We start from the raw sequence: 12,660 nt of genomic DNA on the forward strand, positions 1-12,660 counted from the left end.
GCCTAAACATTTGTGTATTACATAAATAAATATATAAATCAAAATATAATTTATAACAATGGAAAATACAATAATGAAAAACCAATAGGTACTAAACAAAACAATACCCAATACCTAATAAAATAATGTTGATATCTTTTGATAACTTAATAACTTATAAGTAAACATTAAAAATATGTTTATGAACCGTTTTTAATACAATTATAATATAATAATTTAAAAATAAATTTATTGAGGTTCAGTTTTTTTTCTAATTGTAGTTAAATATTAAACAACTTTTAATTTAAATTATTCATACATTACAAATCCATCGTTTATTAAAAATAAAATAACAATAATAATTGGAACAGTATAAGAAGGAACACAGTAATAATCGAAGTGGAACACCGTGAAATAAATAAATCAACAAAAATATATCGATATGAAGTATTTACTATCCAGTAAAAAACTGATGTAGATGGGAATTAGTAGATTTTAGATATATTAAACTGATTAGAGAATAAAAGTGCGAGAGAGATGAGAATCAATTTAAAATAATTAGAAAAATGTTTGATTTTTTTCTTGAGGATGTTAAAAAAACTTCTTTAAGATACAATGAATCATGAACTACGAGTTAAAGAATATTCATGGCACAACTTTTCAATAAATGAGGGAAAATTATCATTACTCATTATCCGAATTAATGTAGACAAAATCAAGTGATAAAATATATATGTATAAATTTAATTTAATGATATTCTAAAATATAAGAGAAAACAATTTAAACAAATTAAACAAAATAAAACTTAACAAATTTATAAAATAATTTTTAGTTTAAACATAAAAATGTACGTATAAATCCCACTATAGATATTTCATTAATTGAATAACTTGTACAATATTAATTTTTCAATCATTATACTTATTATCTAATAATCAAAAAAATAATTTTAATACATCGACAATAAAAATTGTATAAGCACCCTATAAAATACATTTTCCTCTGATACAAGAATAAATTTTAGTTTTAATAATTGAAAACAAATTGGAAATAAATAAGTGTAACAAACTGGGAAATTTCAAATTACAGGATTTACCAAACAAATCCTTAACACTTATCAATTGTATTACTAATATAGTCCCACACAATTAAGTGTTATCGACTTATCGTAAATTCACATGCTTAATAATTTACACAAAGATCAGTCATCACTCAATAACATTAACAACTTTTGTTTCTAATCATAATATATTATTAGTTGTCACCTTTGCAACGCAATTTGTGATACTATACCAAAAGACAAAACTCATTGTACCAACTTGTGAGGAAGGCCATCGAACTAACCAAGATAATGGTACAAACCAATTAGTTGGAAGTTCTCTCAAAACAGTTTTATTATAGTTGTAATAAACAAATAAAAGATTTAAAATTACCTGAAACAAAAATAATAAAAATTCATTAATAATCACATAAAAATAAACATAATATATTATTATCTTAATAAATAGGTAGTAATTTAGTAAATGTATTGTACGATAATAATATAACATTATGTCAACATTTTAAGCAAAGGTAATATGAAATATGAACAGTGGTCGAAGTGGGGGGGGGGGATACGGAGGGATGACATCCCTCTACTTATTAATATGTGCTTGCAAGTGGTTCTTTTTTAAGTTATCCATTTGGGTTGGTCAAAACTGTTGCCCCGTTTATTAAGGTGGAATGAAATAGAAAAAACTTACATTTTTCAATACATTGAAAATAAAATTTACAATTTACAATTATTAATTCAAAATATATTCAATACATTTCTGGGGCTAAATGTGTTGGTATTTATATATTTTTTTAACATACAATTTTCTTAGCAAGTTGAAATAGTATCTATGTATTATTAATTATTAACTAGTCATCTATTTATAACTAACAATAACTAACACAGTATAATAAACTAACAGAATATAAAAGATTTGGTAAAATATTTTAAAACACTTAATACAATTTTAGTTATTCAAATATAAACTGATGATATACTTACGGAGAAAACATATAAAGACACTTTACAGATGAATTTGATCTTTAAATTTTTAGATGAATTTTCTATTACTGAAAAATTTATATTTAAAATATTTAATAATTCTTAAAATATTATGAAACCTATAATATTAAGTTAAAAAAAACATACTGTGGTTTTTTAATTGTTCATTCAACTTGTTGATTCTTCGTTGTAATTTTGTATGTTTAGCAAACTCTTTAACAATTAGAATTTTGGATTGTTCTTCTTTTAGCAATGATATTTCGTCTGCTATTTTTTGATGTTCATTACTGATATTCATAAACCATAATATAAACTATACAGAAAATAAAATAAAATATAGTATACAAATTATAAAATCAAAGAGTGTGGCAAAAGTACAATCTAAATTTGTATTATCTTGTGTAATAAATGCTAGTTCTAATAATAATTCATAATTTACCTTTGGAATAAATTTGATGGATAACATATTATAAAAACTAACAATAATTGACCAAACAAGCAAATTCATAACGATTTTATTAAATTCTCCGAAGTTGAAATAGATAGTATTGGGTTTTTTAATCTCTAAGCACAGGCAATACAATATTTAATTAATTATCTAAAAGTTTTAAGTTTAAGCTTTAAGCTGAAAAGTAAACATTAGAAGTTAGATCAATTACTTATAAGTTATAAGTTAAAAAACTTAAATTAATTATTAAACAAATTTATAATAAAGCGATAAGAAAGTAATATTTGATAACAATATTTACCACAAGTATTTTCATTTTTCACCACTAGATGGCAATTGACTATGAACGTTTGTCCCAAACAAATTAATAAATAGGCATTACCTAAATAACAATACTGGATACTGCCTTTTGCCTTTGCCATTACGATTTCCGGCATAAGGCTGGGGTTATGTACGGCTGATTCCACCTCGTTTTCCGATCGGTATAGGCTTATAGCCCATCCTAATTTAAAATAATGTAAAATTAGGAGTTGGCGTTTTTAATAATACTTCGGCTTTCGTTCTCAAAACGCTAACCGATCGGCGTTTTACTCCGCTGATGGAAACTAGGCGTATTGCATCCGTCGTGTATAGCTGGATTAGCTATAAAGATATAAACCAATTTTGAATTCGACGGAAAACGCCACGGAGTACCGCTTGTATAGCCCCGCCTTAGTGTTTACTGTATATAAATACATATAATTACCACGTAAATAATATTTGAATTCACTATTCAGTAAGTAGTATTGTAGTAAGTTAGTGCTCTGTTAGTAGCTCCGTTGTTTATTTTTCGGTTGACTGAATATTGATTATTAATAAAAGTAGCCTAGCTGATGTTTCGATGTTAGTGCGTACCCTTATAAATTGTTTCAAGTAACAACCTATAACAAATATTGTAACAATAGACAATATTAGTAGCTTTGCATTACAAATTACTATACAACAATATATACCCATGATAAATAATTCACAATTTAATATTACACAATTAACAAGTACCTTGTCGACTAATTAATCCTTACAGCATAAATTAATAATAAAACGGACCCATATAAAACAATATTTATGTACCTATTGATATTTTAAATATTATGGAGAACATTTTTTTTTTTACAATCTGTTATTACATACTGATACTAATGCATACTAATGCAATAGGTAATTTGGGAGGGATTATTGGCGTGAAAGAAAAGTCACCCATTGACGCACCCCGTGTGAATGTTTTTAGGGAGAGAGTAAGTCCTTACACTAGTTCTTTTTAAAGCTACAGGGTGGGTTACATGGAATTTGCTTGAATGTGATTTGAGTAAACACAAAAAAGCTCTCCAAGTTCGCTATTCTCGGTAGGTACTTACACAGTCCTTTAAGGACTAATTGATTGTTGTAGGTTAATCAAACGAACAAAAGTATAGTATATTTTTAATAAATTGGGGAAACTTTAAATAATTTTATTCATGTGAAATAACAATAATAAAAATCAAACGAATTATTATTAGGTATTGAATTACTCCGAGTGGCAATTACAAGATTAATAAATAATTATCTGTTCGATGAAACAGCCAACAATAGCTTTTTTCATAAACTAAATAACAATAGGTATTTTAAAAATTTGACAACAAAATATCGAAACACACTCAATACACACATATAGCTTCAATTCCATAATATTGACATAAACATATTTAACAAATAAAGTAACAAGTTTTTTTCAAATAAATGCATACAAAGTACTGCAAAATATTGTAATTACGAGTATTGTACTTAATTTCTTCCGTTTTTTTTTTTGTTACATTTCAATTAGATAAAATATAGTGAAAGTATTATGCCAGCATTAAAAAAAAGCGCTTCAACCGCAGAAGGCGGATTCCACATTTAGGTTTCGTAGAACACTTGTGAAGGCTGACTTGCAAGTTGCAAGACACTCAAACCTATTTCGAACATACATTTTTTTACATAAGCAAAAGCACGGGACATGCGACGGGGGATCGTATTTATTCAATTGCCGATTTTCATGCGGTCGATGTGAGATTTCTAGACACTGAAATTGGAATTTCCATAAAGTAATATTACTCTATAGGAATTTCAAACATTCTACAATTCTATAGCGGACTAGAGGGATGTCGGACCCTGATGCCATTTGGCCGATTGAGGGGAAGGACGGGGACCTTTGAGATGACTGAGCCGAGTTCTCGTTGGGCCTTTGCGACGACGGCTTGGCGGGGTGTGCTAAAGTAATGCAGCCGAAAGCGGGTCAGCCGGCGGAGCTGGAGCATGAGCTCGACGGCGCTGAATAAAGAATATGGCATGCGACGGCACTTGCAGCAAGAAGGATCAGGGTCAGCAGAGTTTGGAGATCAGCCAACGCCGGAGGACCACTGGAAGCATATTATTATGTAATTGAATTGCTGCCCACCTGTGTTCGTTCTGTGGTTATGTAAGCGGTCGGGATAAGCGGACGAGAAAGCCAAATTGCAGATCTAGGTGCGTGTGCCCGAATGTGTGTCGGAACAGTAGATGGCGACCTGATCACGGAGGAATTAACGGAAGTAACGTCGCAGTTCACAAAGAAGCGTGACAAGAAATTTTGTCAAATTTCAATGTATAATGTTAATGTATACAAAATATATTGAATATCAAAATAAGTAAGTTATAAGCTTACATTATTATGAACTAAGAATATTACAACTTATTTCAAAACCATAATAGGTATAAAAATGTCGAAGAATCGTGAAAAAAATCAAAATTGTTAATTTTGTTTCATAATTTCAGCACCCATTCGATTATAACCGGAAGTTTTCACAACCAAATAATCCAAACCTAACCAGAATTATGGAATTCATGTCTCTCTTCTTAGAACGTCCACTATCGAGCTCATTAGGTACCCTTTTACCAGTTTCACCGTCAAGTTCAAAGTTCCTCCTGCAGTCACCGTATCCGTGTCCGGCGCACGGGGCACACCTCTTGGTCAGCAACCAAGCTTTCGGGTCCAAACCGCACGGACACGGATTGCCTATACCAATAGAACGAACACGTGGACGAGGGCAGCAATTCCGGCGATTGTGGTCCTTCGGCAAGGTCTGATTTTCCTCTATAGCTGATCCTGCTCCTGCAGTGGCGGCTGCTGCTGCTGCATGCCATATTTGTCGCCGTCGAGCACCATAATATCCTCTTGGGCCGTCGAGAGGGTACTGCCGGCTGAACCGAAGTCGGCCGCACATTGTAGTGCATTGCGCCGTCGTCGCCGCCCAACGAGAACACCCCATGCAGGCTGGGCGTCCTGGTCCGCAAATCCTATGGTTGTCATTCGTGCAGTTTGTCTGAAAGGCGGAAATGGAAATTCTCCGATTTCGCATCAGCAGTTCTCCTTAAAGATTTGAACGGTTTCCTGAAATGATTGTCGGGCAAAAGCTGCTCTGTTTCAGAAGTATTAACCTGAAAAGCTTGACAAAATGTCAACGTTTGATAAAAATAAAGGAAAATTTATAGTTTAATATTGATCATATATATATTTTTTCATAACTTATAATAGTACTATTATGGTTAGTACATATTATATAACATATAACGTATATATGTCTATGAACACGTCAGCTGCAGGAGCAACTTTTATAAGTTTAAATCGGTAGTTACAAGGTTATCCTATAGAATAGAAATAAAATGTAAAAAAAGAGGGCGATCATACTTTGATTTTCATTACTTTTTATACTAACTTAAACTAAATTCACTCAAACAGAGTATATAATAATTAAAGTATAATATATATTTTAGGCTGACTGATGTTGATGTAGATTATAAATCCAGGATAATACTGAATTGTATACCTAATGTACATTCAATGAGCAGCGTTCAACTGTTCTTATGTTGTTTAATGTATGATCTGTTATGTGGTTCACTTACACCTAAATAAACATAAAGAAAACAATACCTAATCATATGTATAATAAAATCATGTACCTACTTTATTGTATAATTGGCTTTATGTATTTCTATATATTAGTGTATACCTGTAATAATAATATTTTTTTAACAAAATATATTTATAGAAATTGACACACAAATTTATTTATTTTTAACAAATTGTTTATTTTCATTCTCATTTAATAAGTTCTTCTAACGTTGACACTAATATATTGCTTGGCGTACACGTAGTAAAATTGTAATCCATTATTCAGACAATTGTGAAATCATAATTAACCAGTATCGTTAAGTCAAGACCTATCCAAGGAGGTTTTATTTTGTGAATCGATTGTTGTTTTGAATTTGAATTTTCCGTAACAATGCAGCGAGCGAGTTTAATCCCACTGGGCTAATGTATTATGTCCTTTTATAAGCTTTTGGAAATTTTCACTTACAGTTGCCCACCACTGTGTCCGCATACCTTACATGCTGGCCCAATCTGGCAATCTGCCTGCCTAGATGAGTAGATGACTAAGTTGGACGTCAATCGATTTTCACTGGCCTTGACTGACTTGCTAGACACCCAAATATGGCTCTCATATATACACTTTGGGTTTCGACATTTGTAAGAGCACAAGACTGGACCGTATCGACTATCAATCCCGTTCAATCACAGATTTCTAGATTTTCAAACGTTCCCGCCTTCGAAACGACACCTTCAAAGCCCCTTATCACAAATCCTTATCACCTTCTCCGACTTTTGAGGTTCAATCCATCTACGGACGTGACTTTTATAATTGTAACGACTCAGTCTCTATGAACCAAAATCCACTTTAAGCCTACTCGGGGGGTCTGGGGGTGTCCCCCATCGACGCTCGGAGAGCTGGTAGGCATATAAAACATTTATATGCTATGGTCAGTACGTCTATAACCATGGTTTATTATTATACCTCATAATTTTAAAGTTGATAGTGAGGTGATAAGAAGTAAGAATTATTATTTATGATAACTGATAACAGAAGTTTTTTTTCACAAATCAAAAATTTTACTATTTTAGTAATAAAGCTTCAAAAACTACCTTTACTCTGTAAAGTTAATTTACTAGAATCTACTTATCGTTTGATCTACCGTATAAAAATATCTGTGTTCAGTGTAGGGCTACTAGAATTAAAGATATTCAATGATAGAAAATAGTATTTGGTAGGATGTAGTTCTTCTATATTAGTGTACATAGTATATATTTTATTAGGTAATGCTAAATGATTTTCCTTTATTTTTCTTAACCAATTATATCGTTTGTATGAACTACTAACTCGTCATAATTTACCTCATAATGGAACAAAAATTGCATAGGAAAAGGTTAAAGTATACATCAATACTGAAGAAAGACATGAATATTGAAGCTAGCTCTAGTCCTACTATGGTAATATATTTATGAAATATTCTTGATTATTTGAAATTATAATTTATTCTGATCACCTGAGTCTTATTTTAATCACTTACAATCTTTTAATTTAGTTTATTATTTATGATGTACAACTATATACAAGACTATATATAATTTTAATTTATTTGGAATTTAGTGAATCAACTGGCTAAAAAATACTATACAAATTTCATTCAAAACTTTAGCATTACCTTACTCACACACTATCCCCAACAACTCACCTCGTCACAGACAACGCTGGTGTCATGACCTATTAATTAATTAAATTAAAATCAATTTCTTAAGTTTTCTATATATCGATGGATGACATCCCTATACATTGTTTTACCTATTGTAGTATCTTATATGATGTAATTGTGTACATATCTTCATATTTACTTACTGTGTTATTGTAAATACAAATGTAAGTTTTTGAATAAAAAAAAAATGATTTAAAATAACTGTAACTTTGTCACTCCTTGTAAAGAATCTTAAATTCTTATTGGTGTACTTACACATAGTTTTAACTGTTGAAATTAGAATGAGCATTTTTTTGCTCTTAAAACTAATAGTGACAAGAATCCTTAATTCTTAGTTAAAATTAACTAGGAATTAAATTATTATAATATTTATTGACAGTAAGTTTCAATTAGTATCTACTTATCAATCGCACATTATTGTTTCTTGCTTCAAATATTAATATAAATGTATAATACATCTCCAATCAGTAACTATTTCACCTGATTCTCCATCAATATTGAAAAAAGCACATAATTAATATTTATTTTGCTATTTGTTAGTATTATTTATAATACTGAACCTAAGATAAATTTGTGTGATAAATTTTAATAATTTAATTGATCAGTTTTTAAATTATTAAATTATAAATAAAGTATTTATAAGTTATTAAATTATTCACAAATAATTATTTTTTTTTAGAATTTAATGGTGTGCAATTATGGTTTGGTGAACGGTTTAAGTAGAAAGGATGTATTACAAGTTTTTTCACAATATGGTCAAATAGAGCGCATAATAATGTTACCTCATAAATCATATTGTTTTATTTGCTACACCAATGTACAGGATGCAATAAATGCATTAGACAAAGTGAATTGGAAAGTAAATAGTCTTCCTGAACAAAAACTGTTTTATTTGATTTATACTGTCTCAGGTAATGTTTATTAGTTTACTAAAGATAAAATGATTTTATGTTATTATATATTCCATTACAGTCCCAAAATTAATAGAAGTGTCAACTTCATATCCTCCTGGATTAGAAATCATTGACAATTTCATTACAGAAAAAGAAGAAAATTTTATGTTACAATATTTTAAAAAACATTGGTCTGAATCAAGTAATTTTTTTACTATTAGTTATTTAAATTTGATAAATTATTTTATAATTTTATTAAATTTGTAGGTGCAATGAAGCATCGTCAAGTTAAACATTATGGATATGAATTTGATTATGACAATAATGGAGTACGATATGATTCATGCGATCCAATTCCTAAAGAATTTGAATTTATTTTAAATGCTATTTATTTGCATTTAAAATGGCACCCCAATCAAATAACTGTTAATAAATATTTACCCGGACAAGGTAAAAATATTCAAAAACATAAATTACTTACTAAAAACTTGTATTAAAATTTAAAATAGGTACTTACGAGTTATAACTCTAAAAACTTAAAATTGTTTTATGGTAGTGGCTAAGTGTTGTAGGAGTTAATGAGACCTACTCGAATACAGACAAATTATTTAAATAATAAATTTGATAAAATATTTTTTTTACCAATTTGAATGTCAATAATTGAATAATACATTATTATATATATGTATTCCAATATTTATCAAAATCTTTTTTTTTGTTATACCTTTATACTTTTCTTAGAATAGACTTATTATGGGCATCACACTTTGTCACTTGCAGTTCCCGTATGGCAGGTTATTTACTATAAAAATAAATAAATTTGAGATGATGTCTCATTAACTCTAGCACAGTGTGTGTGTGATAGGGGGGGGGGGGGAGTGGAAAGTGAGGGAGGTTCAACATTGAGCTTTGAGACGCTACTCGTTGTTCATATTTTTGTTTTATTTATTTTCAATAATTGTTATTGTTATATAGTCATTGACCGCTACAAATATGTTAACGTGGTTGGTTTTTAATTTACAGACTTCTTATGTGATATGGTCTAAAATGTATGACTATAATATTGTCATTACGCTTGCTTTTTTTTCAACTTCTTTCTGACCTAAAGACTCACACTTTGCTCTGTTTTTTTTGGTTCCCTCATACAAAATAAAACAACTAAAAATTGTTTCTTAGATTTGTGTGTGTTTATCATTTAATGTGATAAAAAAGTCTTTTATATTATCATATTTTTAAATCCTTCAAGCTACAAAAATAAATGACTAAAATACACAATAAATCATAAGCTGTAGATTATCCAGTATTTTTTAATAAGTACTATAAATAAGCGTAATAAGTAAGTGTATGATACCTTTTATACTCAATGGTAACAAGTTGACAGACATTTTAGATTTTAACATTTAGCAGTTCTTTTATTGTAGTTTCATTTAACAACAACCTATTTTGGTTTATTCTTTTGTGCTTAAGCAGACAATAGTATAGACTAGCTTCAATGAAGTTAAAATGTGTTTCTTCATTTTTCAGGAATACCAAGTCACGTGGATACTCATGGAGTATTTGACGAATATATCTTGTCTCTATCATTGAATTCTGATATTATCATGGAGTTCAGAAAAGGAAACTATCATAATAGTATTTTGCTCAAGTCAAAATCTCTTTTAATTATGTCTGGTGAATCAAGGTTCGATTGGACTCATGGCATAACACCCAGAAAATTTGATATGATTAACACAGTAGATGGTCCTGATATTATTTGTCGTGGAACTAGAATTTCTGTAACATTTAGGAGAGTAGTTCAGAATCATGAAAACATTGAGGTAAATAAAATAATTAGTTAATAGTTTCTATGATCTTGACAGATTATTATGATCTTTATTATTTTTGAACAACCATTTTAATTCATTTAAACAATACCTATAGTTAACATATAATAATTTATTACAATACATATTTTATAATATGAGTCTCCTATCTAAACTAACTTGGATTATTGATTCTCTACTTATAATTTAATTGACAATTAATTGAAGTATGATTGTTTTTAGGTTCAAAGAAATTTATATGAAATTTTAGGTTGTGATAAAACCACACCTTTTGAAATATTAAAGGATAGTTATAGAAAATTACTTGTTAAGCTTCATCCAGATAAAGGTATTTTGTCATCATCAACAGCTGCTTGTGCTGAGTTGAATAAAGCTTGGAGTGTTCTTAAAGATTCTGAATTAAAAAAAACATATGATGAGCAAATTGAACAATGTGATATTGATACAGAAGTAACCATCTTTGAAACTCTCAATATTAGTGATTTAGAAAATAACGAAGAGGAACAAACATATTCCTACAGATGCCGGTGTGGAGGCATGTTTCTAGTACCAATGTCAATGGTTGTTAATGTTGATCAGATTGAACCTTTATTATTTCCTTGTGATGATTGTTCTTTATTTGTTAAGATTATGTTACAGAACACTAATGTTTCTTAATAAAAAAAAGTATAATAAATTAATTGAGATACAGGTTTTGTGTATATGTTTGTGTATTTATCTATAGATAAATGTCAGGTAATCATAGTAAGAATGTACATGTTTTTAAAGAAGAAAATTAGATTGTCTTAAAAAATAATTAAAACATTTGGAACATCGTAAGCATTTTAATTTCTTGTTGGTTTAATTCTAACAGCACACTTGTTTCAAACAAGAATTTTGTTTTGTTTTATTTGATTAAATTAAACCTGTTTCCCCTCTCCCCTCAGCTTAAAAGTTTAAATATTTGTATGAATAATAATTTTATATAAAAATATATTATAAAATTGCAAAATAAAAAAAAATATATTTATTGGTTAGTCAGCATAAGAGGTACATTCAAAGAAAAACCTCTCAATTTAACCAAACATTTTGGATTACAATTTGAAAGTGAGGTATATGTGTCAAAAAAAAAGATCAGTATAATGTTTGATACTCTATGATTATTTAGGTTTATTTGTTGTATGTTAAAGGTAGAGCTATTTGATACTTATATAATGGCCACAAAATTAAAATTTGTTTTTCAGGCCTTTATTTAATGACGTTTAGAAGATTAATTTTACAAATTTTGAATATAAACATTCAATTTCAATAAGATCAAGATAGTGTATTTTATGTTTTTTGAATCTTAATTAAAAATGTTATAATAATAGGTGCAGGAACACCAATTTGGGGTGGCAGCCTGCAGGGTGTGGTGCATACTACTTGCGTCCGAGATTATTATTAGTAGGCGAGTTGCGTCCTATCAAAAAAGGTTCAAAAAGGGTCATAGCTTATTTGCGTCCAACAGTATCTTTTCACACAACCTAGTTGCGTCCCAGTTTTTAATAACATAAATTAAATATTACAGACTATTATAAATCAGAATATTATATTGATTACATTTACATATGATTCTATTTATATAGTAACTTATATTATATTCCACTAATATAGGTACATTTGATTATGTCGCATTACATTATCACATCACGCTTAAATAGATACAATTATACAAAATGATGTAAATAAACATATTAAAAAGATTATACATAATTAAAAATATAAAAACAATAATATAGGTAGGTATATAATTAATTTTTATTAATAAAATCGTCAAAATTAACTAGGTACAAAATAAAAAGAGTTAACTAAAAAATGTAGTAAGAAAATTATTGAAATTT

The 12,660-nt window shown here is 28.9% G+C and overlaps 2 protein-coding genes across 3 annotated transcripts; one reads left to right on the forward strand and one right to left on the reverse strand.

Moving 5' to 3' along the window:
• Window positions 1-272: 272 nt before the first annotated feature.
• Window positions 273-2,728, reverse strand: LOC111029979 (tail-anchored protein insertion receptor WRB-like). Its single transcript, XM_022309258.1, has 4 exons — window positions 2,455-2,728; window positions 2,163-2,328; window positions 2,016-2,083; window positions 273-1,413 (listed from the first exon to the last, which is right to left on the reverse strand). The coding sequence occupies exons 1-4, from the start codon at window positions 2,521-2,523 to the stop codon at window positions 1,222-1,224; spliced, it is 495 nt and encodes a 164-aa protein (XP_022164950.1). The 5' UTR covers window positions 2,524-2,728; the 3' UTR covers window positions 273-1,221.
• A 4,688-nt stretch (window positions 2,729-7,416) lies between these two features.
• LOC111029918 (alkylated DNA repair protein alkB homolog 8-like) lies at window positions 7,417-11,491 on the forward strand. 2 transcript variants are annotated; one of them, XM_022309168.1, is made up of 6 exons: window positions 7,417-7,822; window positions 8,765-8,996; window positions 9,058-9,180; window positions 9,246-9,428; window positions 10,503-10,795; window positions 11,024-11,491. In XM_022309168.1, the coding sequence occupies exons 1-6, from the start codon at window positions 7,733-7,735 to the stop codon at window positions 11,456-11,458; spliced, it is 1,356 nt and encodes a 451-aa protein (XP_022164860.1). In that variant the 5' UTR covers window positions 7,417-7,732; the 3' UTR covers window positions 11,459-11,491. The 2 variants fall into 2 exon arrangements, with proteins under 2 accessions (XP_022164860.1, XP_022164867.1); XM_022309175.1 differs by having other exon boundaries at window positions 7,417-7,599.
• The last annotated feature ends 1,169 nt before the right edge of the window (window positions 11,492-12,660 follow it).

This window comes from Myzus persicae, unplaced genomic scaffold, assembly GCF_001856785.1.
Source record: "Myzus persicae strain clone G006 unplaced genomic scaffold, MPER_G0061.0, whole genome shotgun sequence".
NCBI classification, from domain to species: Eukaryota; Metazoa; Arthropoda; class Insecta; order Hemiptera; family Aphididae; genus Myzus; species Myzus persicae.

Bases quoted from the DNA above. Each gene is read 5' to 3' on its own strand.
- LOC111029918 (XM_022309168.1), top strand. From the start codon at position 7,733: ATGGAACAAAAATTGCATAGGAAAAGGTTAAAGTATACATCAATACTG. The intron at 7,823-8,764 runs GTAATATATTTA...ATTTTTTTTTAG, and splicing joins CTAGCTCTAGTCCTACTATG to AATTTAATGGTGTGCAATTA. The intron at 9,181-9,245 runs GTAATTTTTTTA...TTAAATTTGTAG, and splicing joins AAAACATTGGTCTGAATCAA to GTGCAATGAAGCATCGTCAA.
- LOC111029979 (XM_022309258.1), bottom strand. From the start codon at position 2,523: ATGAATTTGCTTGTTTGGTCAATTATTGTTAGTTTTTATAATATGTTA. The intron at 2,084-2,162 runs GTATGTTTTTTT...TAAATTTTTCAG, and splicing joins TGAACAATTAAAAAACCACA to TAATAGAAAATTCATCTAAA. The intron at 1,414-2,015 runs GTAAGTATATCA...TTTTTGTTTCAG, and splicing joins TGTCTTTATATGTTTTCTCC to GTAATTTTAAATCTTTTATT.